Source organism: Notolepis coatsorum, assembly GCF_963971535.1.
Source record: "Notolepis coatsorum genome assembly, chromosome: 6".
NCBI classification, from domain to species: Eukaryota; Metazoa; Chordata; class Actinopteri; order Aulopiformes; family Paralepididae; genus Notolepis; species Notolepis coatsorum.
Genome location: NC_140170.1, coordinates 155,706,787 through 155,733,660, shown reverse-complemented (window position 1 = coordinate 155,733,660; position 26,874 = coordinate 155,706,787). Strand labels below are relative to the sequence as shown.

At 43.0% G+C, this 26,874-nt stretch overlaps 1 protein-coding gene across 3 annotated transcripts in view; it reads left to right on the top strand.

Annotated features, from left to right (window-relative positions):
• erbb3a (erb-b2 receptor tyrosine kinase 3a) overlaps positions 1–26,874 on the top strand; it is a 72,221-nt gene that overhangs the window by 23,269 nt on the left and 22,078 nt on the right. For all 3 annotated transcript variants that reach the window (XM_084316181.1, XM_084316182.1, XM_084316180.1), the window contains exons 4-17: positions 4,582–4,707; positions 7,364–7,429; positions 7,927–8,045; positions 8,255–8,396; positions 8,869–8,982; positions 9,924–10,041; positions 10,867–10,940; positions 11,098–11,188; positions 12,467–12,484; positions 15,916–16,133; positions 18,519–18,651; positions 22,818–22,911; positions 23,560–23,714; positions 24,277–24,333. In XM_084316181.1, the coding sequence (XP_084172307.1) occupies positions 4,582–4,707; positions 7,364–7,429; positions 7,927–8,045; positions 8,255–8,396; positions 8,869–8,982; positions 9,924–10,041; positions 10,867–10,940; positions 11,098–11,188; positions 12,467–12,484; positions 15,916–16,133; positions 18,519–18,651; positions 22,818–22,911; positions 23,560–23,714; positions 24,277–24,333 (1,525 nt within the window). The remainder of the gene's footprint in view (positions 1–4,581; positions 4,708–7,363; positions 7,430–7,926; positions 8,046–8,254; positions 8,397–8,868; positions 8,983–9,923; positions 10,042–10,866; positions 10,941–11,097; positions 11,189–12,466; positions 12,485–15,915; positions 16,134–18,518; positions 18,652–22,817; positions 22,912–23,559; positions 23,715–24,276; positions 24,334–26,874) is intronic.

Genomic DNA, 26,874 nt, shown 5'->3' with positions numbered 1-26,874 from the left:
GAGAGAGAGAGAGAGAGAGAGAGAGAGAGAGAGAGAGAGAGAGAGAGGGAGAGAGAGAGAGACAGACAGACAGACAGACAGACATATAGACATACTGTAGGAGAGAGACAGAGAGAGACAGACATACAGAGAGACATACTGTAGGAGAGAGAGAGAGACAGAGAGAGACAAACATAGAGACATACTGTAGGAGAGAGAAAGAAAGAGACAGACAGACATATAGACATACTGTAGGAGAGAGAGAGAGAGAGACAGACATACATAGAGACATACTGTAGGAGAGAGAGAGAGAGAGAGAGAGAGAGAGAGAGAGAGGAGAGAGAGAGAGAGAGAGAGAGAGAGAGAGGGAGAGAGAGAGAGAGACAGACAGACAGACAGACAGACAGACATATAGACATACTGTAGGAGAGAGACAGAGAGAGACAGACATACAGAGAGACATACTGTAGGAGAGAGAGAGAGACAGAGAGAGACAAACATAGAGACATACTGTAGGAGAGAGAAAGAGAGAGACAGACAGACATATAGACATACTGTAGGAGAGAGACAGAGAGAGAGACAGACATACATAGAGACATACTGTAGGAGAGAGAGAGACAGACAAACATAGAGGCACACTGTAGGAGAGAGAGAGACAGACACACATAGATACATACTGTAGGAGAGAGAGACAGACAGACATACTGTAGGAGAGAGAGAGAGAGAGAGAGAGAGAGAGAGAGAGAGAGAGAGAGAGAGAGAGAGAGAGAGAGAGAGAGAAAACATAGATACATACTGTAGGAGAGAGAGACAGAGAGACAGACATAGAGACATACTGTAGGAGAGAGAGAGAGAGAGACACACACTATAGGAGAGAGAGACAGACATAGAGACATACTGTAGGAGAGAGAGAGACAGACATAGAGACATACTGTAGGAGAGAGAGAGAAAGAGACATAGAGACACACCGTAGGAGAGAGAGAGAGAGACAGAGGTGTAGATACATAGTGTGAGTGTGTGTGTGTTCTAGTGTGAGTGTGTGTGTGTGTTCTAGTGTGAGTGTGTGTGTGTAATAATAATAATAATAAAATAACATACTGAACAGTGACGACCAGCACGTCAGAGAGCAGGCCAGAGCCTCTCTGTTCTTAGACCTGCAGAGACGCAAGGTCCCCCTGGCGTGTGGGTCGGATCCAAACTTCCTGGGTTACAAGAAGAAAGCAAGTGGAAAGCTGGACAGCCGCGCCCCCGGATTCGGGGTGTGGTCTGACTGGCCAGACCTGAATGACCTATGCGGCTGGTCCAACGTGGCCCTGGAGTGGGTGGGGCCGGACTCAGACGCTGTTAATGTTTCTGAGGAGATCATCTCTGACCCTACCATCTCCGTGAAGGCCACCATTGACATCTGTGGAACGTGGCATGAACTGCCACTTACCAATGCCCGTGGCCATCTCATGTCGGCACAACAACAACGCCAATGTCAACACTGGACTGAGCTTAAACTGCAAGGGAAGCTTGCCTGTCTCCCTGCCGCTGACCACTCTGTCTCGCACGCAGTTTTAAAAAATGTAGCTATTGATGAGAGCATCATCATTTTCACTCTAAAAGCTAGGCTACAGGTTTTACCATCGATGCTCAACCTTTCCATCTGGTTCCCTGGCAGTCATAGCCCACACTGCATACACCATGGTCACGAACAGACAACAGAAACCATGTCTCACATACTCAATGGCTGTCATGCATACAAAGGGCTTTACATTTGTAGGCATGATAGGATCGTGGATCTGATTGCAGACAGTGTCAGCTCCACACTCGGGTCACCTGCAACATATAAACTGTATAAGCACACCAGTGTGAAGCCATATATGCTCAATCTGTGTAGGGACAATTCACTGTTCTCTGATATTTCAGCAAACACCCCCGATGTTGTTGTTGTTGTTGTTGTTAATGAGAATAACAGAGAGGTTCTGTGCACGTTTGACTACAGTCTAGAGCAGACCTGGGCATTGTACGGCCCACGGGCCGGATACGGCCCGCAGGATGATTTTGACCGGCCCGCGAAAGATTACATGATAATAATTTTTTTTTTTTTTTTTTTTTATATTTTTTTTTTTTTTTTTTTAACTTTTTTCTTTTCATGTCAACGTTCACACGCACAATATACGCTTACCTAGGATTTGACTTGATTCAACAACAAAGCAGTCGGGGCAAGCCGAAAACGGTCGAAAGTGTGGTTATTTGAAGTTTGGAAAAAAGGTACCGTTGGGTACCGGTATCGATTCACAGGTACCGGTACCGTATCGGTTCAAATGTGAACGGTACCAACCCATCCCTACTGAACACACAACTGCAGGGCAAGGGCATTTTTGCTCATGAAATGCATAGCCATGTGAAAGCCTTCATGACAAAGTTGCAATTAATTTCAAGGCAACTAAGCAGCAACAATCTCAAACACATGAAAACCCTGAAAGAAGTAAAACCATCAGCTGATCACCGGCACAGGTACTCATCCATGTTGGGAGCACTGCATGATGCATTTTCAAGGTGTTTTCAAGATTTCAAAAAGGTTGAGGATGAAATGCAGCTGGTTTCCTCTCCCTTTACCTGCAGTGTTGATAGTGCACCCACTGATGTTCAGCTTGAACTCATTGACCTGCAGTCTGATTCACTACTGAAAGAGCACTTTAAGCCAGCATCACTGCTAGAGTTCTACTCTGCTCTCAAGGAGGAGAACTTTCCAAACATGAGGAGACATGCTCAGAAGATGTTGGTTCTCTTTGGATCCACCTATATGTGAACAGACATTCTCAGTCATGACATTTACCAAGTCCAGGTACAGATCCTCTCTCACTGATGAACATCTGGCAGCTGTGCTTCGCATCTCCACCTCAGACATGCAACCTGACTTTGATGGACTTGTTAAAGCTCAACAGAGACTGGATGTATCACACTGAATGAAAAAAAAAGAGCTGAAAAACACTAAAATGTGGAAATATAACAAGTGAAATGGGACACTTGATTTTTTTTTCTTTTCTTTTTGCACAGTTCTGAAAACATTAAATGTTTAATATATGCATGTAAAGTAAAAAAGGCTACTGGGACACTTTTCTACACAGTTCAGTGACATGTCTTGTTTATTTTGGCTATAAGATGATGTGATGTCTTTAGAAAGCTAAGAAAATCCTTGTTTCAATAGTATATGAAACTCAAAATAATAACTTTATTTGTATAGCACTTTTTCATACATGCCCTTTGTTATTAATGTTTCACATTTTGTTTATCATTTTGGAAATAAATTCTATTTGAATAAATGATATTTTTGAAAGCTAACCTCACCCTTTAATTGCCAAATAATAACATACACTCTTACCAGGGGTCAAAACAATGCCATTTACTGCTTTTTATATAGAAATAAAATGTATATTATGCATAATTGAGTTTGGAATTTTGGCCCGGCCCTCCAACATATTTTCAGTTGCTCATTCGGCCCCCCGGGAAAAATAATTGCCCACCCCTGGTCTAGAGGAAGCATTCACAACCAAAATGTTAAAATATCAACTGTTAGACCATACCATATCACAACTCGGCTACAACTGTAAACTTTTAGTCTTCATATTTGGAAGCCTGGGTCATGTCCATAAGTTGGGTGTTAGAGTCCTTCAGATGGCCGGTCTTCCGAAGAGAAGAGCCAAACAATTAGCAAGATATTGCTCAGTGTCAGCAATTATTGGCAGCCGGGCACTTTGGAGAAGACGCTGCTATCTGTATCCATGAGCTGTGTGTTGATTGTCAGGTTCATCATCCATGTGTGTGTGTAACTTTGGTTGCCACTGTCAATTTGGGCACGACTGTATCAGAATAACCCACAATGTACAAGTACACTGATAATATTTGTGTCCTTTAAACATTGTCTTTATGTGGACATAAATAAAGATTCTAAATGTGTGTGTGTGTGTGTGTGTGTGTGTGTGTGTGTGTGTGTGTGTGTGTGTGTGTGTGTGTGTGTGTGTGTGTGTGTGTGTGTGTGTGTGTGTGTGTGTGTGTGTGTGTGTGTGTGTGTGTGTGTTAGTATAGGAGTATCACATTATATGTAGCAGGTTGGACATTACAGTTGTGTACAGTGTTGCTGCCTCGTCTAGCTACCACACCTGAGCAGCACCACAGTGTGTCTGAGTGAGCAGGTGTCCTGATGGGAATTCCCTGGAATATATTTTGCAATATGTGACCAGCTGTCAGTGTAACATTAGCTCACGCACATTATAGCTACTGTACTCAGAAATAGTACATAGTAGATTGTGAAATACTACAACAGCAGAGTTTGATATTGTGACTCACCTGCCTGTTCTGACTTGTTTGGGTAATTATCTACATACCATTAACATTTGATGTGTGTGTGTGTGTGTGTGTGTGTGTGTGTGTGTGTGTGTGTGTGTGTGTGTGTGTGTGTGTGTGTGTGTGTGTGTGTGTGTGTGTGTGTGTGTGTGTGTGTGTGTGTGTGTGCACGTGCATGTGTATGGATGTGCGCATGTGTACATATGTATGTGTGTGCTCGTGCATGCATGTGTTCATGTGTGTGTGCATGCGTGCACTCTACCCCTGCAGAGATCCTGGAGGGAGGCGTCCAGATCATCCAGAACAGGTACCTGAGCTTCGCCCCTCAGGTCAACTGGCTGGATATAGTGAAGGATGGAACGACCGAGGTCATCATCAATGACAACGGGCCTCAGAGTGAGTGGAACCAATCATAGAGGCCATCAGCTGTGATGACACTTATATGTAATCTGTATATACAACCCCACGTCACCCCACCACCTACACATATACTACATACGCTCTCTACCTTAACAACCTCCTTTATCCTTATATACCCTCCTTAACAATCTCCTTTATCCTTATATACCCTCCTTAACAACCTTCTCCATCCTTATATACCCTCATTAACAACCTCCTTTATCCTTAACAACCTCCTCCATCCTTATATACCCTCTTTAACAACCTTCTCCATCCTTATATACCCCCCTTAACAACCTCCCTTATCCTTAACAACCTCCTCCATTCTTATACCCTCATTAACAACCTCCCTTATCCTTAACAACCTCCTCCATCCTTATATACCCATCCCTGTACCTAAAAAATCCAAGCCTGCTTGCCTCAACGACTACCGCCCTGTAGCTCTCACCTCCATAGCCATGAAGTGCTTTGAGAAGCTAGTAAAGGGCTACATCTGCTCCTCCCTCCCCATCAACCTGGACCCCCTGCAATTTGCATACCGCCCCAACAGGTCCACGGAGGACGCCATAGCCCATGTGCTGCACACAGCAGCATCACACCTGGACAAGAGGCAGGGGAACTATGTGAGAATGCTATTCATCGACTACAGCTCAGCATTCAATACCATAGTCCCCTCCAAACTCATAGCCAAGCTCAGGGACCTGGGCTTGAACTATGACCTCTGCCAGTGGGTCTTGGACTTCCTGACGGGCAGACCCCAGGTGGTGAGAGCAGGCAACTGCACCTCTTCATCCATCACCCTCAACATAGGGGCCACCCAGGGCTGTGTTCTGAGCCCCCTCCTCTACTCCCTGTACACACATGACTGTGTGGCTCAGCGGAACAACAACACAATCATCAAATTTACTGACGACACAGTAGTGGTGGGCCTGATCTCTGCAAACGACGAGAGGGCCTACCTGGAAGAGGTCAAGGTCCTGGCGGGATGGTGCCAGGAGAACAGCCTCTCCCTGAACGTCAGCAAAACAAAGGAGATGATTGTGGACTTTAGGAGGTCGGGGGTCAGGGACTACAGCCCCCTCAGCATCGACGGGGCACCGGTTGAGAGAGTGAACAGTTTTTTTTTTTTTTTTTATCTTTTTCCCCCTCCATTTTCCTCCGATTTTCTCCCATCCCAATGTTAGTCGTATGCCAATTCCCAATCCCCTTCCTGGTCGCTGCGCACTTACCCCCCACAGTCAGATCATCTGGGAGAGTGGAGGCTATCACGTGCTTCCTCCGACACACATCCAGCCAATCAACCGCTTCTTTTCACCTGGCAGCGCGGATCCTCCCTGAGAGGCGTAGCGTGTGGAAGGATCACACTATCCCACTCAGGTCCTATCCGCGCTTAGCAGGCGCCCCGACCGAACTGTAGGAGTCGCTGTTTACAACGACCCGGACCCACCCCGCCAGCTTCTCCCACCCTCTAATACAGCCAATTGTATTAGTGTGAACGGCCAGCCAAGCTGGTGACAACCCCGGAGCTGTGAGCTGGATTCGAACAGGCGAATCCAGCTCACAGCTCCGGGGTTGGTGACGAACGCAATCTCCGCTACGCCACCTAACCGCATGAGAGTGAACAGTTTTAAGTACCTCGGAGCCCACATATCCGAGGACTTGACATGGACCACACACATTGACAGTGTTGTGAAGAAGGCACGACAACGCCTCTACTTCCTCAGGCGCCTAAGGAAGTTCCAAGTCAGTCAGAAGATCCTTAAGAACTTCTACTCATGTACAATAGAGAGCATCCTGACTGGCAATATCACCTCCTGGTTTGGGAATAGCACCGCACAAGACCGAAGCAGACTACAGAGAGTGGCACGTTCAGCCGAACGCACAATTGGAGGGGGGCTTCCCACTCTCCAGAACATTTACAACAAGCGGTGCAGGGGTAAGGCTAAGAGAATCATCAAGGACTCCAGCCACCCAAACAACTGCCTCTTTGAACTGCTGCGGTCAGGCAAGCGATACCGGAGTCTCATGGCAAGCACAGAAAGACTCAGAAGAAGCTTCTATCCCCAGGCCATCAGGCTGCTCAACGAACAATAACACTATGCAACAACCACCAAATGCACACAGCACACACATCCACACGCACACACTCACTTTAAACAAACAACACACTGCAGCACCCACTCTCCACACTTTAGAACACCTAAACACACTTTATATTTATTGGTAAAGGATTTGCACTACAACCCATACCTCAGTACACCTTACTGTAAATTGTACCTAAATTGTACCTCATCCCATTTCTGCTTTGCACTATATAGTATTGTATATTAGTATATTGCATAGTATATTGTATATTGTATGGTAACTCAGTTACTTCTATTCTGCATCGAACATTGTACATATGTATATACTGAACACTGTGTCTACGTACGTGACTTCTATTTTTACCTCTATTTTTACATGCTATACTATTTTATTTCATACTTATCTTGTCTAGCACAGTCTCTGGAGCGTAACAGTAAGAAGCATTTTGTATAAAAGTATTCTGTACTTCTGTATGACAACTATTAAAGAAACTTGAAACTTGAAACTTAACAACCTTCTCCATCCTTATATACCCTCCTTAACAACGTCCTTTATCCTTATATCTCAGAGCCTTGTCACGAACTGTGCGGTGATAGTCCGTGTTGGGGCCCTAGGAATGACACATGCCAGACCTGTGAGTTACACCTACATCTCTCCTCATACAATAACTCAACTCAATCAATACTCTCTCCACTATATCAATCAATACTCTCTCCACTACATCAACCAATACTCTCTCCACTATATCAACCAATACTCTCTCCACTACATCAACCAATACTCTCTCCACTACATCAACCAATACTCTCTCCACTACATCAACCAATACTCTCTCCACTATATCAACCAATACTCTCTCCACTATATCAACCAATACTCTCTCCACTATATCAACCAATACTCTCTCCACTACATCAACCAATACCCTCTCCACTACATCAACCAATACTCTCTCCACTATCAAACAACACTCTCTCCACTATACCAACCAATACTCTCTCCACTATATCAACCAATACTCTCTCCACTACATCAACCAATACTCTCTCCACTATCAAACAACACTCTCTCCACTATACCAACCAATCAGCCATGTCTCAATGAACCGTGGCTCTCTTCTCTCTCTCTTAGTGACAAAGACTGTGTGCGCCCCTCAGTGCAATGGCCGTTGTTTTGGAATAAGCCCGAGTGAATGTTGTCATATGGAGTGTGCAGGAGGCTGCACTGGACCTCTGGATACAGACTGCTTTGTGAGTTTCTCGTTGCTCAGTTATTGCAATAGTAATAATAATAATTACTATTATTGTGTTTGTTGTTGTTGTTGTTGTTGTTGTTGTTGTTGTTGTTGTTGTTGTTGTTATTATTATAATATCATACACTCACACACAAACAGACCAACAGGCAAACATCTATAAGCTAAGCATTTAATATCATACATGGCTTTACGTTTCTTATGCAGGCTTGCCGGAATTTCAACAACTCAGGCTCCTGCGCGCCTCAGTGTCCCCAGACCCTCATCTACAACAAGCATACCTTCAAGCTGGAGCCCAACCCCAGTGCCAAATACCAGTATGGCTCCATCTGTGTGGCCCAGTGTCCCAGTAAGTCCCCTCAAACTCTGCGTCACGCACAGCCCTCACCTAACATGGATTGGCCGTGGTATCGCTTTAGAACCGGTATCGTGATACTTTGACTTATTGGTATCAAAACCAAATTTTGGTACCGTGACAACACTAATCTGTATTGCTGTAATATATTGAAGGGTTTAAATCTTTAATTGCAGTGTAGGCTATTGTTAAATGAAAAGCAGTGTAACCCATGGCCATGGCCTCACTTGATACCATTCACATCATCCAGTTATTAGCCATCTAACCAAACAGTTTTTCATACAGTTCTTCTTCTTCTTCTTCTTCTTCTTCTTCTTCTTCTTCTTCTTCTTCTTCTTCTTCTTCTTCTTCTTCTTCTTCTTCTTCTTCTTCTTCTTCTTCTTCTTCTTCTTCTTCTTCTTCTTCTTCTTCTTCTTCTTCTTCTTCTTCTTCTTCTTCTTCTTCTTCTTCTTCTTCTTCTTCACAGGGAACTTTGTGGTGGATGGCAGCTCCTGCGTGAGCAGCTGCCCTCCGGACAAGATGGAGGTGGACAAACACGGGATGAAGAGATGTGAACCCTGTGTGGGTCTCTGCCCAAAAGGTAAAGATGTGAACCCTGTGGGGATCTCTGCCCAAAAGGTAAAGGTGTGAACCCTGTGTGGGTCTCTGCCTGGATGGTACAGATGTGAACCATGTCCTCTCCTCTCGCCTAATTTCTCCTCATCTCCCCTCTCCTCATTTCTCCTCTCCTCTCCTCATTTCTCCTCTCTTCTCCTCTTCTCCCCTCTCCTCATTTCTCCTCTCCTCATCTCTCCTAATCTCTCCTCTCATCTCCTCATTTCTCCTCTCTTCTCCTCATCTCCCCTCTCATCATTTCTCCTCTCTTCTCCTCATCTCCCCTCTTCTCATTTCTCCTCTCCTCTCCTCATTTCTCTTCTCCTCTCCTCATTTCTCCTCTCTGCTCCTCATCTCCCCTCTCCTCATTCCTCCTCTCATCTCCTCATTTCTCCTCTCTTCTCCTCATCTCCCCTCTCCTCTCCTCATTTCTCCTCTCCTCATTTCTCCTCCCCTCTCCTAATTTCTCCTCTCTTCCCCTCTCCTCATCTCTCCTAATCTCTCCTCTCATCTCCTCATTTCTCCTCTCCTCATCTCTCCTCTCCTCATTTCTCCTCTCTTCTCCTCATATCTCCTCTCTTCTCCTCATCTCTCCTCTCCTCATCTCTCCTCATTTCTCATATCTTCTCCTCTCCTCATCTCTCCTCATTTCTCCTCTCCTCATTTCTCCTCTTCTCCTCATCTCTCCTCTCCTCATTTCTCCTCTCTTCTCATCATCTCTCCTCTCCTCATTTCTCCTCTCTTCTCATCATCTCTCCTCTCCTAATTTATCCTCTCTTCTCCTCATCTCTCCTCTCCTCATTTCTCCTCTCTTCTCCTAATATCTCCTCTCATCATTTCACCTCTCTTCTCCTCTCCTCATTTCTCCTCTCTTCTCCTCATCTCCCCTCTCCTCTCCTCATTTCTCCTCTCCTCTCCTTCTCCCAGCATGCCGTGGCACAGGAACTGCCAACAGACAGACTGTTGACTCCCGGAACATCGACAGCTTCATCAACTGCACCAAGATCCAGGGAAGCCTTCACTTCCTGGTGACCGGGATCCAAGGGTGAGCAGGAGGTAGCGGAGGGTAAAACCCACCTGAACTGAGTTCACCTACCTCTGAAATCGAGTTTATCCACCTTTTTATTTTATTTTTATTTTATTATTATACTGTTCTAAATAGATTTCATTAAGTTAAAGGAACATGCCAACATTATGGGAAATGTGCTTAGAGACTGTAAGAAGACGGTAAGCACATTTCCCATAATGCCGGTGCGTTCCTCTAAATTTTCTAAAACATGCAATGATACACCTGTGTATACTTTACTTACTCATAGTATATATTCAGATTCTAAGTGTTTATCGCCCCTATTCTTTTATAACATATAATATAACTGATAGGGCATACAGACCCTCATCTTCACCTTCGATTACATGGTTTACTTCTCATATTCTTACATTCAGAGTTAGTTATGTTTACACTGCTTATTTTTTTATCTTTACTATAGTTTTATCGCCTATATTTATGTCTTTTACTATTATCATGCCCGTACCTGTACCCCCATGCTCCTATGACGCACCGAATTTCCCCAAGTGGATCAATAACGGATTATCTTATCTTATACTGTTCTGAATATATCATAGATTTCATTAAGTTAGATGGATGGTTGTACACACCTTTTATTGTATCACTACTGTACATACCATGAATAACCATTGCTTCACCATGCAGTGTGGTCACCATGAGACCTACTGACATACATCAGCTGGTTCCCTTGAAGGAGCTGTATAGGTGCCTTGTTTCTCTCACAGTTATGTCTCACTGATAGAAGTGATCTGTCCGTTATGAATGCTTCTTGTAAGTGATACTCACTTTTCCCTCCACACAAAGTGATGAGTACAACAACATCCCACCCCTGGAGCCAGAGAAACTGAAAGTCTTTAGAACCGTGCGGGAGATAACAGGTGTGTGTGTGTGTGTGTGTGTGTGTGTGTGTGTGTATGTGCGTTACGTTGGAATTATAAGTGTGTTTGTAAATGTTTAAATGCTTAGATGTCACTGTGACAGAATACAGTGCTTGAAGCGTGGTTGTGTGTTTGAAACGTGATATTCTCTTGACAGATATTCTCAGTATCCAGTCGTGGCCTGAGAACATGTCTGATCTGTCGGTCTTCTCCAACCTCCAAACAATTCAAGGCAGAACACTTTACAGGTGAACACCTTTTTCTGCGTCTCATTTTCTGCGTTCTATTTTATTTTGGTTTTATCTAACTGTTTGTTCTATTAGTAAGCAACTACAGAACTCATGTCTACTTGTGTATTTAACTGTAGGGGTGAGCGATGTGGCCAAAATATCACCAGAAGAGCAAAACCTCCTGTCTGAAAAGGCCACTTTTTTGAGAAAACTAAAAAAGGGTTGTTTTCTTGCAGAATGTAATTTTTTAAGAATACACAATACAATACACAGTTTTTGGACTATATCAATACCGACCAGGTATTAGTGCCTCGCAAAGTGCAGATAAGAGGTTTTTCCCCACTTTATTTATGCAGATATAGGTTTTGCTCTTCGTTAACCCTTTTACTACGACACTACAGAAGGTTAACCCTTCCACTACCACACTACAGAAGGTTAACCCTTTTACTATGACACTACAGAAGGTTAACCCTTCCACTACCACACTACAGAAGGTTAACCCTTTCACTACCACACTACAAATGGTTAGCCCTTTCACTACCACACTACAAAGGGTTAACCCTTTCACTACCACACTACAGAAGGTTAACCTTTCACTACCATACTACAGAAGTCTGTAGTGTGGTAGTGAAAGGGTTAAGCATATTTCCTTGTCATGTCATGATGACGTTTTTAACCGGTTATGATCTAAGACTGTCATATTGCCCACTCCTGTTTAACAGCATTGTAGACTAGACTACCACCTGCATGAATCTCACTGTCTTGCCGTGTGTCATGTCTACTCATCTCTCTCTCTCTCATACCCTTCTCCTTCTCTCTCTCTCTCTCTCTCTCTCTCTCTCTCTCTCTCTCTCTCTCTCTCTCTCTCTCTCTCTCTCTCTCTCTCTCTCTCTCTCTCTCCTCTCTCTCTCTCTCTCTCTCTCTCTCTCTCTCTCTCTCTCTCTCTCTCTCTCTCTCTCTCTCATCTCTCTCTCTCTCTCTCTCTCTCTCTCTCTCTCTCTCTCTCTCTCTCTCTCTCTCTCTCTCTCTCTCTCTCTCTCTCTCTCTCTCTCTCATCCCTTCTCCTTATCACTCTCTCTCTCATATCTTTCCCCTTATCACATCCCTTTCCCTCTCTCTCATCCTTCTCTCTCTCTCTCTCTCTCTCTCTTCTCTCTCTCTCTCTCTCTCTCTCTCTCTCTCTCTCTCTCTCTCTCTCTCTCTCTCTCTCTCTCTTCTCTCTCTCTCTCTCTCTCATATCCTTCTCCTCATCACATCTTTCTCTTTCTCATTATCTTTAATTTCCATCCCATATAGAGGAGTAAGCTCTAAAAGGTACAGTAACATGTTTTATTTAGTTGTCATTGTTCCCTAACAATATCTTGTCATGGTAACATTCACACACTAACTCAGCTATATTATGAAAACTGATCTATATTCCTCAATGTACTCTATAAAAGGCATTCTAATATCTTATACCACGGCCTGTGTGAATACTCTTTTCTGATTGGCCGGCAGGTGTGCGTTAAAACTGCTTAATGCACACGTAGTTTGGCTCAAGATGACGTTCTAAATTAATCCGCCACATTTACATTTACATTTAGTCATTTAGCTGACGCTTTTATCCAAAGCGACTTACAAGTTTTGTACAACAAGACAGCAGGAAGGGTACAACTCTATCAGCTGAGTAACAATGTTCATCAAAGTGTTGAGTGCTATAGTGTAGGTTAGTATATTAGGACAAGTGCATGACAGTAAGGTTAGTTAGGGTTAGAGTATTTCAATCTTTAAAAACAAATTTATTTCAGATAATGATGATCTGAATAACCTGTAACCCATAGCTGTGCTAGTCAGACATTTTATGGTCGCCAAATCAATAACTTTTTTTCACATCAAATATGTATGGTATCTACTGTATATCACTGCCACTTGTAGCCTCAAGTACAGTCATGTTTGCGAGTTGAATTGCAAAGATGTTATGCACACGGAGAGAAAGATCCTTGCACAAATATATGTAACCTAGTAGCCCGGTCTATTAGTCAGTCTGTCTAAAGAGTGTTAATATACAATAGTATACTAGACTACCTCTGGTATAGTGTCTCTTGCTATTCAACCGAATGCACTCTGGCATCAGTGCGCTTACATCACACACCATGAATGGTTTTGCACTGCTGTGTTAGACACAGCCAGTTATTCTGTAATTATGCATGCATAATTGGGCGATTATTCTTTTTCCAAGATAAGAGCTAGCAAAGCAGATTGGTATGTGGAGAGGCTGGATTTGGATAATCCTTTCATATCATGGCACATCCCGTCCTCGCAATTCAACTTGCAACAATGATTGTACCTGAGGCTAAGACTGACTGATATAAATACCACGCACATTTGACGTGAAAGAAATGTTTTTGATTTTGGGACAATGAGCCAGCCTTTCTGTCAAACATACTGTCAGGTCATATTCACTGTTTGTTAACCACAGGCAAAGTTATTGACAGAAAGGCTTGCTAGCATAACGTTAGCTTTCTGGGTCATTGTCACTGGCATCAGTCAGGTGACAGGTGGTTGTCAAGCAGTTGCTAAGGTAGTGTAGAGGGACTATAGGGAGGTGTAGTGGTTATGTCAATTATGTAAGGGATAATGTATAGCTACGAGGTCATTGTTGCAAAATAATTGACCGACACAGAGTTTAAAATACCGAGCCGCCTCGCCGAGGTGTTTTAAACGTCAGTGAAGGTCAATTATTTTGCGACAATGATCGAGTATAGCTATACATTATCCCGCTTATTACATGGCTAACTTACTAACAATATACCTAATTCATTTTACATCGACTCGCAACATTGGTTCTGGCTCCGCTCGTTGCTCCGCCCACTGTCATCGCCGGCAGCTTCCCCGGCAGCAGAACACCGGCAGTGTCTAATTGCACTGAAACAGTGTGTCAGTGGGCTTGATTGCGAACAGCTGCGCACAGCGGTCATTATTGTCCCACAGCGGTCATTATTGTCTGATAACTGACCTCTGATGCGCGCTATTGACCAATCACAAGCGAGCATTTCGGCGAATGTGAAAACGCCATGTAATAAATTATTATAATTATATTTTATTTTAATGTTGAAAATAATGTTGAAAATATGAATAAATGGCACATACCTTTGTATTTGGCACATGGCTATGGTATAGGATAAGATAAGATATTCCTTTATATAAGTGGAATAATCAACTTGTAGGTGTATGTTAAATGGTTTTAAGGCACTCCTCTGCACGTCAGGTGTTTCCCCGCCTTCACGCCATGCCTTAAAACCATTTAATGCCCACCTACTCGTTGATTATTCCTTACATATAATGACTTAGTTGATGGTGGTGGCCTTGTGGGTGGCATGAATTTACACACACACATCTGCATGTGATGTTCTCACATGTATATTTATGTCAACATGGTAGGTGTTTCTTCAGGTTTCCCCCCTCTTGGTTGATGGTTTCTTTGATCTTTGTCCAAGACTTTGTTGGTATGTTTTATTTTTCATGCTGAATGAGGTATTTCCTAAAAAGAAAACCAAGGCTACGTTCACACTGCAGGCAAAACCACATCAGATGTCTTTGCTCATATGTGACTCAGATCTGTTGCACAAATCACATGGAATCTGATCTTTTCAATTCTGATTTGGGCCACTTTCATATGTGGTGCAGTTTTTTTTTTGCAATGCTACCTCAGTCTGACTCATATCGGAATTCATGCAACTTTTACGCCACAATTCTATGCTGGCGGGATTCAGTGAATTCAAACACGGAAGACACCTGTGGTGGAGGTAGTCAGTGGAGGCATAGTGAGGTGTTTACCTTAAGTATCTGGGTTGATACCTCTGTACAGGAAAAACTTGAGGGGACGTATCATAACCGGTCTGCGTTTTAAAGCATATCGCATAAGAAGAAACGTCTCTCTTTCACCTCCTCCTCACCCTCATTATCATCTGCTCATGAATTAGCTGACCTCCACTTCACATCAACTTATACATTAAACTGTGACTTCTGCATCCTCCGTGTTTACGTCCATTCATTATTGTTCATTTGCGGGATCAGTTCTCACTGGAATCAGTGATATTCGCCACATTTGAATAATTAAATAATCTGAACAGCCAAACAAACTAACAATTCGGATCTGAGCAATCAATCAGAATTGAGCGCAAATTCTGGGGCGGCTGGGTAGTGCAGTGAACTAAGCACTCGCCTACCACCGCAGACACTATGATCGAATCCAGCTGTCAGTGGTACCTCCGGCTTGGTCAGTCGTCCCTACTAACACAATTGGCAGTGTTAGCGGGTGGGAAGCCGGTGGGGTGTGTGTCCTCTGGTCATTGTAAACTGTAAACTCCTACTGGTCGGTTCAACAGGGAAGGGATCTGGGGGAAATAGCGTGAACCTCCACACGTGTTACGTTCTCCCAGTGAAACTCCTCGCTGTCAGGTGAAAAGGAGCGGCTGGCGACTCCACATGTATCGGAGAAGGCATGTGGTAGTTCTACACCCTCCCCAGGCCGACAGTGGGGCAATACGCGCAACGCGCAACGACCAGGAAGGGAATTGGCATAACGACTAAATTGAGATGGGTGAAAAATACAGAACCCCCCCCCCCCAAAAAAAAATAGAATAATAAAAAATAATAATAATTGAGCGCAAATTCTTGCAGTGTGAACGTAACCTCTCTTAATTTGATCAACAACATCCACTATACACTGTACTCACAGCCTTGACTCCTCCCCTCCCCCCCAGAGGCTACTCTCTGCTGCTGATGAAGATCCCGTCCCTGACCTCCCTGGGCCTCCGCTCGCTGCGCAGGATCAACGACGGCGGCGTCTACATCACGGGGAACAAGATGCTCTGCTACCACAGCACCGTCAACTGGACGCGCCTGTTCACCGGCAGCTCCCGCCCACAGAGGCGTCCGAAGAGCATCGACATCAAGGAGAACCGACCCCCGGCCCAATGCGGTGAGACTCGGGCCGAGGGCCGATGTGAACCATCACTCCTCGTATTACGTTTATAGTATTGTAATGAAAACGTGAGTTATACTATGAGCAGGAGAAACTGCTCATTAGCAGGGGAAGCTGCTCTTTTTGCCAAAGCCCGTCAATGATTCAACAGCACAACCAGGTTACAAAAGATACAAGGTTTATTGGTTAAAACACATGAGCCATGAGGCCGATACTATTATCCTCTCCAGAATATGACAGGGTTAGCAGAACCAGAGAATAACAGCGGGTACGGTAAGGCATCCCTTAGGTAAATTAGGTTGAGCACACTATAAATTACAGCACTCTTATATATAGGAAAAAACCCTTCACCTCCATGTAGAGCACACTAGATATCACAGCACTCTTTTATATAGGTAAAAACCCTTAGTCTGAACGAGGTACGGTACATACACGATGCACTTACATTATAGTCACACACACTCTACAGCCGACCAACTGGTCCACGTGAATACTAGGGAATCACCTCCCGTTACCAGTCACCCCTCCCTCTCTGCTCGTCCTCCGCCACCCTCCAACTAGGTACATTAGTAACTCAGGCCTCGTACACAATATATAGGACACATTACTACACAACATACAATAAGGCATATACCAATTTACACAGTATATGCAATTATAAAATAGGCCATATTAAATACATTCCTGACTAAAATACAATGTCCTATACTAAGTGAAATGTGTGACAGTGAGCTTAACTTCGCCCTGGCGGCGCGACCCTCCCGGGGGGGTCTGTTCTTTGGACGCCGTCCGACGCTCCGGGAAAACGACTCGGTTGACGCCGTGTACACCAGGTTGTGGCTTTTACCCTGGCAGTCAGGTGCAGCGTTATGGGAGCTAGATACAGCAGCACCCTCTATTTCCCCGAACCCTCGTATAGCTCCAGGAGGCTAGGCCTCCCCTCCTATCACTATACAGAACCTGTGGCCGCTCGCTGTCTTTTCTTCGTCGCCGGTGGTCCTACCTAACCACGATCGACCCCTCCCCCCTGGAATCCTAACAGGGTGCTGGTACCAATGTAACGAGGTGCTCCCCCCCCCTGATCCCTGAGTCCCACTGGCTTTTGAATAGTCTCAGCGTCTCCTCCGGACCGCAATCAGTCACACCTGAGTTCAATCATGACCCGATTGAGTCCCTGCTCCTGACGTCATCATTCATTATTCGGGCTCATTTATATCACAGTATATTATAGTCGTTGTGTACAACAGGTCAGCAGGAGGGGTACAACTCTGGCGGGTGGCGGCTAAGAGCAAGTGGTATTGTTCAAGTGAGAACTCTGAGTGCATAGTAGTATAGACATATTAGCATAATAGGTAGTAATATAGGCATAGTAGCATAGTACATAGTAAATAGTATAGACATATTAGCATAGTAGGTACTAGGTAGTAACATAGGCATAGTAGCATAGTAGATAGTAGTATAGACATGTTAGCATAGTAGGTAGTAATATACAGTAGGCATAGTAGCATAGTAGATAGTAGTATAGACATGTTAGCATAGTAGGTAGTAGTATAGGCATAGTAGCATAGTAGATAGTATAGACATAGTATCATAGTACATAGTAGATAGTAGTATAGACATAGTAGCTAAGTACATAATAGTAAAAGACAGTAAGAAGGTTTTTTCCTCTTTTCTTTATCCCAGATATTGATTGAAGAGGTGTGTTTTTAGTCGATGGAGGAACAAGGACAGAGAATAGCCTATACAGTACCATTTAGGGGATGTTTTATCCAAAGTGCCTTACACTACCACGAGTGCACGGCATATTTTTTTCTTTTTCTTTTTTTAAGCATGGGGTAACCCCAGTGGGAATCAAACCCCTAACCCTGAGAGAAGCCATTTTGACTTGTCATACATGGAGAAACAAAGGCGTAACCATATAGAATGTAGATTTAACTGAAATACCTGAAGTAAATATTTTTTAATAAAATAAAATAAAAAAACGAACCTTGTATGTAACCTTGTACTGTCTTTCACTAGTATGCACTTTCTTACTAAGGAATCTACCTTGCCTATTTTACTACCTACTATGCTAATAATACACTCAAGTCTGTAGCACTCAAGTTCGACACTGTTTGATGAACAATGTCACTGACCCTTTGAGTTGTTGACTTTGGATAAATTACTTAGCTAAATGACTAAATGTAAAATGTAAAATGTAATAGATATAGAATACTGAATATTCTATATCTATGGTTACACCTTTGTTACCCATCCAAGACAAGTCAAAATGTCTGCTGTGAAAAGGGACGGGCCATTGAACTACAGGATCACGCGACTCGTCAACAACTCGTCCTCATCGGCTGCCTAGGTTATGACTGTAAATGTTGTGTTATTGTTTAGTTGCTGAGGGCCACGTCTGTGACCCCCTGTGCTCCTCCGACGGGTGTTGGGGTCCCGGGCCGAACCAGTGCCTGTCCTGTAAGAAGTACAGCAGAGGAGGCGCCTGTGTCCCAGCGTGTACATTCTTCAGTGGGTCAGTACACACCAGGACATGACAATAGACCTGTATGTTCTTCAGTGGGTCAGTACACACCAGGACATGACAATAGACCTGTATGTTCTTCAGTGGGTCAGTACACACCAGGACATGACAATAGACCTGTATGTTCTTCAGTGGGTCAGTACACACCAGGACATGACAATAGACCTGTATGTTCTTCAGTGGGTCAGTACACACCAGGACATGACAATAGACCTGTACATTCCTTAATGGGTCAGTACAGACCAGGACATGACAATAAACAATATACAAAGACAGTATATGGACTATTAATACAAAATGGCAAATATATAGCCTACGTGAAAGGAATGGGAGCAGAATGTAGATGTGTCAGTTCTATTCCACTATAGCTGTATCCACACGATTGAGTTTGGTGCCAGAATTGTCCCGGAAACTTCATAAGTGGAGTTAAGAGTTTTTGGAGTTTTTGTAAGTGTGTTCGAGAATGAGGTCCAATGTTTTCAAACCTTATTATTATCTAAAGAGATGGTTAAGTTAAGAGTGTTGTGTTAAATCATAGTTAAAGACAATAGAGGATGAGTACTTTATTATCTAAAGAGGGTACGTTAGTGTTGTGTTCATTCATAGTTAAAGACAGTAGAGGTTGAATACTTTATTATCTAAATATGTGTTGTGTTCACTCATAGTTAAAGACAGTAGATGTTGAGTACTTTCTGGTGATACATCACATTCACACTGAAAGTGATTTGAGGTTCAAGTACCTAGACAATAATGAGAAGTTATATAATAGGCGTAGGCAGACATATTATTTAACTGATCGTTCACTTTTAGAGTTGGAGGTGAGCAGGTAGAAATTGTCACGGTCCCAGCCGGGGTTCCTTCCTGAACAATGTAAACAGTGGCTTTCTGCTGCCCCCTGGGGGGCAACTCCAGATACTGAACCCTCTCAAGCATTTAGGCCTAGGTTTGCTGGCTATGATTAATGCTATTATTAATGCTATGATTAATGTTCTGCCTCTGTTCATGTTGTCTTTGTCTTTCCCCGGTCTGGGTTGTATATAAGGGTTAATCTCTTTACATATATGTTTCCATTAAGGGTTAATCTCTTTACATATGTGTTTCCATTAAGGGTTTATCTCTTTACATATATGTTTCCATTAACACTTTCCGTGCCACACACGAGAATACTCTGGTTTATTAATAGGTGGTTGAAAGCCACTCACGAGATTTCTCAGAATTTTTTTTTTTTTTTAGCGATCTGAAATCATATTGCATCACCCGAGCCTACCCGAGTATAGCCGAGCGGCGCCGGCGATCATTGTGGAAAAAAGCGCCCCCTGTCGTCTCCCAGATGACATAAGGGATTTTGGAATGGACTCAATGAAAATGAATGGGGGAAAAAATACGGTACTCCACATTTTCCAGTCCACTGATGCAGCCGGGGTTATCAGAGTTCATTCTGGATCCTCTGAGCCCCGCGGATCATGGAGTTCTACTGTATCGCGTTGGATCTATACACTTATCGATTTTTTCGAATGGTGATCAGGAATTGGAATATACCAGTTGTATACCATCTGATGTCAGGTAAGGACTCTATGTTATCAGTGTTAGGATAATCAGAGTAAGTTTGATGAAGTTATAAGCTGTTTTGTGAAATGTCCTCTTTCGGTTTCACTGTAAAAGTCCAAGAGGAAATCAACGCGGCGATTATCCGTGCGCGGCCCGAATGTGCTTGCATGCACGTATAATATTGATCATCTAGCGTTTATTTGAAAACGATTCATAAAAAGGCCGACGAATATCAACGTTGTGGAATATTCCAGTAAAAGACGATTTTCATAGAATGCCCCAGATGGGCTGTTTTTTATTTCAAAACGGGGGCTTTTCTAAATGCTCTGAAACGGAAATGACGCGATAAAAAACCAATCTGCCTTGACAGCACTGACTGGAAAATAGTCTTTGATAATGCGATGGGCAGATTAGACACATAGCCATAATTTAAAACATAGATTAGGCGATATTAACGTTAACATTGACGCCGATGGTGGCATTCAGCGGGTAAAAAGGAAAACCCGGCGTGGCGCTCAAAGTGTTAAGGGTCAATCTCTTTACATATGTGTTTCCATTAAGGGTTTATCTCTTTACATATATGTTTCCAGTATGGTTTATTCTTTTTACATATATGCTTCTAGTGTGGAGATAAATCTCCTTGCATACGTGCTTCTGGTGTAGAGATAAATCTCTTTACATATATGGTTATTTTGTGGAGATAATCTCCTTACATGTACTATCTTTTTATTGTGGAGATAATCTCTTTAAAGATTCTATATATTTCTAGTTTGAAGATAATCTCTTTACATATGCTATATGTTTCTAGTGTGAGATTTCTCTTTACAATTACTATATGTGTTTATCATATTCAACTATATATGTTTATCATATTCAACCAGTCTTGTTCATGCCTGGTCTTAAACCAGCTGGCGCTCCTTAGTAATAACAGGTAGTACTTATACCTGCCTGTTACTCACTTCCTTGTCGCGCCATTGCATTGTTTTGTTCTGTTTCACTGTGTGCTGTGTACTCTGTTATCCGTGAAAGATCGTTTATCTCATGTTTTCCCGCGAGTCCGTTCCCATATTCTTGCCACGTTTTCCAGCTTGGCTGAGGTTTTGTTTCTCGTGTTTTCAAGTTCGGTTTTGTTTGTCCTCTGTAAACGCTGATTGTTTACTTCTGCAGTGCTCAGTAAAAGCCTGTTCATTTTCATTCCGTCGTCTGCCTCCTCTCTCTGTATCGTGTTCAGCATTTGGGTTCTCCTCACCTACCCTCACAGCAAACCCTTACAGAGAGAGGAGGCAGAGACGACGGAATGAAAATGAAGATAGTACATGTAAGGAGATTATCTCCACAAAATAACCATATATGTAAAGAGATTTATCTCTACACCAGAAGCACGTATGCAAGGAGATTTATCTCCACACTAGAAGCATATATGTAAAAAGAATAAACCATACTGGAAACATATATGTAAAGAGATAAACCCTTAATGGAAACACATATGTAAAGAGATTCACCCTTAATGGAAACATATATGTAAAGAGATGAACCCTTATACACAACCCAGACCGGGGAAAGACAAAGACAACATGAACAGAGGCAGAACATTAATCATAGCATTAATAATAGCATTAATCATAGCCAGCAAACCTAGGCCTAAATGCCTGAGAGGGTTCAGTATCTGGAGTTGCCTGCCAGGGGGCAGCAGAAAGCCACTGTTCACATTGTTCAGGAAGGAACCCCGGCTGGGACCGTGACAGAAATGGGGAATTTAATTCTTTACTCAGAGACTTAAGTAAAGCTAGTTAATCAACATTTTGATAATATACTGAATAGTTCCTCATTAGTTCCTACTAGGTACTTGATCATTATTATTACTATCACAATTATTATTAAGTAAAGTGTTACATAACCATGCTCGCATATTTCCATAATTATATAATCCATATTTAATAATCTGCTGAAAGGGATCACAATACAAGTCAAGTCAAGTTAAGTCAACTTTATTTATAAAGCATGTTTAAAAACAACAGAGTTGACCAAAGTTCTGTACAAGGCCTTAAAACTAATAATAACACATTCAAATACAGTAAAGCAGGCATACAAGGATCAGTGCATAGAATAAACATATACACGCAGCCATACACTATCAAGCAGCACAAAACCCAGAATCAAACTAGAATCAAACGCTAGTGAAAAGAAGTATGTTTTAAGCAGAGAATCTATGGATGGGGCGAGTCTGATGGAGGAGAGAAGGCTATTCCATAGTCTAGGGGCTGTAACTGTGAAAGCACGGTCGCCTCCCAGTACAAGAACATTGAACTACAAAATAAGCGAGTGTCCTGGGTGAGGAAGGGGAGTTGGTGCTGCACCTGCACTTGTTTTGCAAGCTGTACCTTGGCTGCCCCACTTCTTTTTACTCTAATCTACAGTGATAAGATGTTGAAAGGGAATTTCTCTTTATGTGTGTGTGTGTGTGTGTGTGTGTGTGTGTGTGTGTGTGTGTGTGTGTGTGTGTGTGTGTGTGTGTGTGTGTGTGTGTGTGTGTGTGTGTGTGTGTGTGTGTGTGTGTGTGTGTGTGTGTGTGTGTGTGTGTGTGTGTGTGTGTGTGTGTGTGCGTGCAGTGGGAAGCGGGAGTTTGCCAATCCAAAAGGGGAGTGTCTTCCCTGCCATCCTGAGTGTGAGGTACAGGAGGGAAAGCCGACCTGCACTGGCCCGGTATGTTGTGTTCTCATCACCAGAACCAGGCTATCAGGGCTCAAATACACTTCAATGAATCAGAGTAAACTAAATCTAGTTCTTACAAGCTCTAGATTCTGTACGAGCTCTCTGTACATTGCTGCCATCTAGTGGCTTTGTAATGTAATGTAATTACATGTGGTACTCTGTGTATCACAGCAGAGCATGGATTATTAGTGTAAAAGCGTTCTGCTCTGGACCCAAATGGGTGAATGTAGCCTTGCTCTGAGCTCCAGGGCTCATTAAGATATTATTAATTCTCGTGTTACACTGGAGGGACCCAAAAGAAAGCGGTCCATGGCCCATTTTGGGTCCAGAGTCATTGTTTAAGAAACATTGCAATATAACTCTCTCTTGTAATCAGGAAATAATTATGTGTACCTGTCTGTCTGTCTCTCTCTCTGTCCACATTCCTCTGTGTGTGTGTGTGTGTGTGTGTGTGTGTGTGTGTGTGTGTGTGTGTGTGTGTGTGTGTGTGTGTGTGTGTGTGTGTGTGTGTGTGTGTGTGTGTGTGTGTGCGCGTGCGTGCGTGCATGCGTGTGTGTGTGTGTGTGTGTGTGTGTGTGTGTGTGTGTGTGTGTGTGTGTGTGTGTGTGCGCGTGTGTGTGTGTGTCTGTCTCTCTCCAGGGGGCAGATAAGTGTGTGGTGTGCACCAGCCTCAGGGATGGACCGCACTGTGTCTCCTCTTGCCCTGAGGGGGTGATGGGAGATGAGGGTGTCATATTTAAATACCCCAACAAACACCGCCAGTGTAAAACCTGCCACCACAACTGCACCCAGGGGTAAGTGGTAGAGGAGGTGGAGAGAGAGGGGGGGAGAGAGATAGGGGGGGGGGAAGAGGGAGAGAGAGAGAAAGAGAGAGAGAGAGAGAGAGAGAGAGAGAGAGAGAGAGAGAGAGAGAGAGAGAGAGAGAGAGAGAGAGAGAGAGAGAGAGAGAGAGAGAGAGAGAGAGAGAGAGAGAGAAAGAGAGCTTAGCTGTGTGTGTGTGTGTGTGTGTGCGTGTGCGCGTGTGTGTGCACGCATGCACAAAAGTGTGTTAAGGTATTATGTATTTGTGTGTTAAGGTATTGTGTATTTGTGTGTTAAGGTATTGTGTATTTGTGTGTTAAGGTGTTATGTAATTGTGTGTTAGGGTGTTATGTATTTGTGAGTTAAGGTTTTATGTATTTGTGAGTTAAGTTATTATGCATTTGTGTGTTAGGGTGTTATGTATTTGTGAGTTAAGGTATTATGTATTTGTGAGTTAAGGTATTATGTATTTGTGTGTTAAGGTATTGTGTATTTGTGTGTTAAAGTGTTATGTATTTGTGTGTTAAGCCAGGTATTGTGTATTTGTGTGTTAAGGTGTAGAGGCCCAGGGATTGACGACTGCTCTGAAAGCGCCCCCCGATCCTCCTCTAGGTAAGAATCTCCCGCACAGGTTTCTGAAAAGATTACACGAGATACAACGGTTAGTTCTGATTGAGAAATCCGATTGGTTGAGAGGGATTCCATGAGTGTAAATATCCACTATAACGTCACTCTGTGACCATATCATAGCCACAATGATAAAAACAATGTATGAGCTTGTGTGTGATATAATAGATGTTTTGCTCCCCCTATCTGACGTTCCATAACGCCACCCTATCTGACGTCATGTTCCATAACGATCCCCCCCTATCTGACGTCATGTTCCATAACGTCTTCCATAACGATCTGATGTCATGGCCTAACCCAACCCCCTACAATGTACAGTAAATTACCAAGTATGGTTTTGTCAATATTCCAATGTACAGTTTTGCTTGTACAGTTGTACAGTGTTCCCCACCCACCCCTCCTACCCAACCCCCCCCCCCCCCCCCCAACCACCTCCAATGTACAGCCCCCCCCCCACCCACCCACCCAACCCCACCCCACCTACCCAACCTCCTCCAATGTACAGTTTTTACGCCAAATGTATATACTCTCTTTTCTGGACTCTTTTGTATCACAAACAGTACTGTATTTGCAAATCTGGTATGTCATAAATGTATAGATGTAGCAGTACTGTCTATCTGTATGTCATGTATGTCATATATGTCCTGATGAATTGAAAATGGTGGACCCTGATGTAAACAAGACGAAAGTCTTTCTCTGGTCTGCATCCCCTTAACAATTGTGTGTATTGAGCTGTACTGTATTGTACCCATTCTGCAATCTGTTAATAAAGTTTTCAATCAATCAATCAATCATGTTCCATAACGATCACCCTATCTGACATCCATGTTCCATAATGCCCCCCTATCTGATGTCATGTTCCATAACAATCACCCTATCTGACATCCATGTTCCATAACGCCCCCCCCCCCCCCCCCCTATCTTATGCCATGTTCCATAACGCCCTCCCCCCCTATCTGACGTCCATGTTCCATAACGCCCCCCTATCTGATGTCCATGTTCCATAATACCCCCCCCCCCCCCTATCTGACGTCCATGTTCCATAATGCCTCTCCTATCTGGTCCATGCTTAATTATGATTATTTTATGTTTATCAACTATCTATGATTGTCCACCATTAATGTTTTTATTTGGCTCAGTTTGTTGGGTCAGTTAAGTCTGTCAGTGTTTTGTGTCAAATTAAGGCTTCTAGCAATGGGTCAAATCTTCATTATTATAATTTTTGTTCCTGGATTCAGTTTTTTACTCGTTTAACTTTTCAGTAAACATTTTTTTTTATTGCTGGGTACTTTGGATACATTCCATATTGATGCACACAAGCAAACTTCTTTTTCTTTTTCTTCAAAGACAATTTTTACAGCGGCATATAACAACAAACATTCTACCAAATTTACAGGATAACTAAATAAGAGATTCTTGCTGCTAAATAGGAAAGAGACCAAAAGATCAAAACAATAGAAAAAGGCAAAAAGCCAAGACAAAACAGAGAATATATTGTACATTCAGCCATTAATGTTGCAAGAATAACACTGAATTTATATACCATCTTCATCCTCCCTCAGACCCTTTAAGTAATCCAACACCGGTCCCCATGCCTTATCAAACACCTTTCTCTGTCCTGCATTTTTAAATCTAAGCCTCTCTAAGTAGAGGGTCTCACCCAGCTCTCTCATCCACATTTCAAATGAGGGTACTGCATCAGACTTCCAGAGTCTCAAAATGAGCCTTTTAGCCAATACAGCACCTAAATATACCGGCCATTTTTGACTGCCAGAGTACAGAGTAGCATCGTCGAAAGAGCCCAAAATGGCCACTAAGGGGCAGGGTTCCCACTGTTTGTTAAAAGCTTTTGAGTAAAAATCAAATATAGCAGACCAGAATGTGTGTAGGTTGGGACAAGACCAGAGTTGATGTGTAAGGGTACCATCTTGATTTTTGCATTTGTTACACAATGCTGATGCACAAGGATACATCTTATTTACTTTCAACTTTGAGATGTATCACTTTAAATTGAATCAAATTATGTCTAACATTTACAGAGCACTGGTGAATATTTGTCACGTTTCCCAAAATTCCTCATTAAGGGGTACCCCCAATTCTGACTCCCACTCAGTCCTATATCTTTCTGTGTTAACTATCATCTGATTGAAAAGTGTCTTATATAATTTTGACACCGCCCCTTTACTACCTGGTCTAACATTAATTATAGTTTACAGTGCTTGATGTTGAGGAATGTCTGACCATGTCTGACATGAGTCGTTACGAAGTTTCGTATCTGTAGATAGCGGGGGAAAATAAACGGTAAATCATATTGGACCCTCTGTTGTTCGAATGATAAAATGTCGCCTTCAAGCACACCACACCCTTCACCTTCCACTGTGCAAACCCATGATCCATAGTGGATGGTTTAAAGCAGTGGTCACCAACCCGTCGATCTTGATCGACTGGTCGATCTTTGAGACTGTCCCTGTAGATCTTTCCATGAAAATTAAAAATTAAAAAAAAAAAAAAACGTTTTTTTTTCTT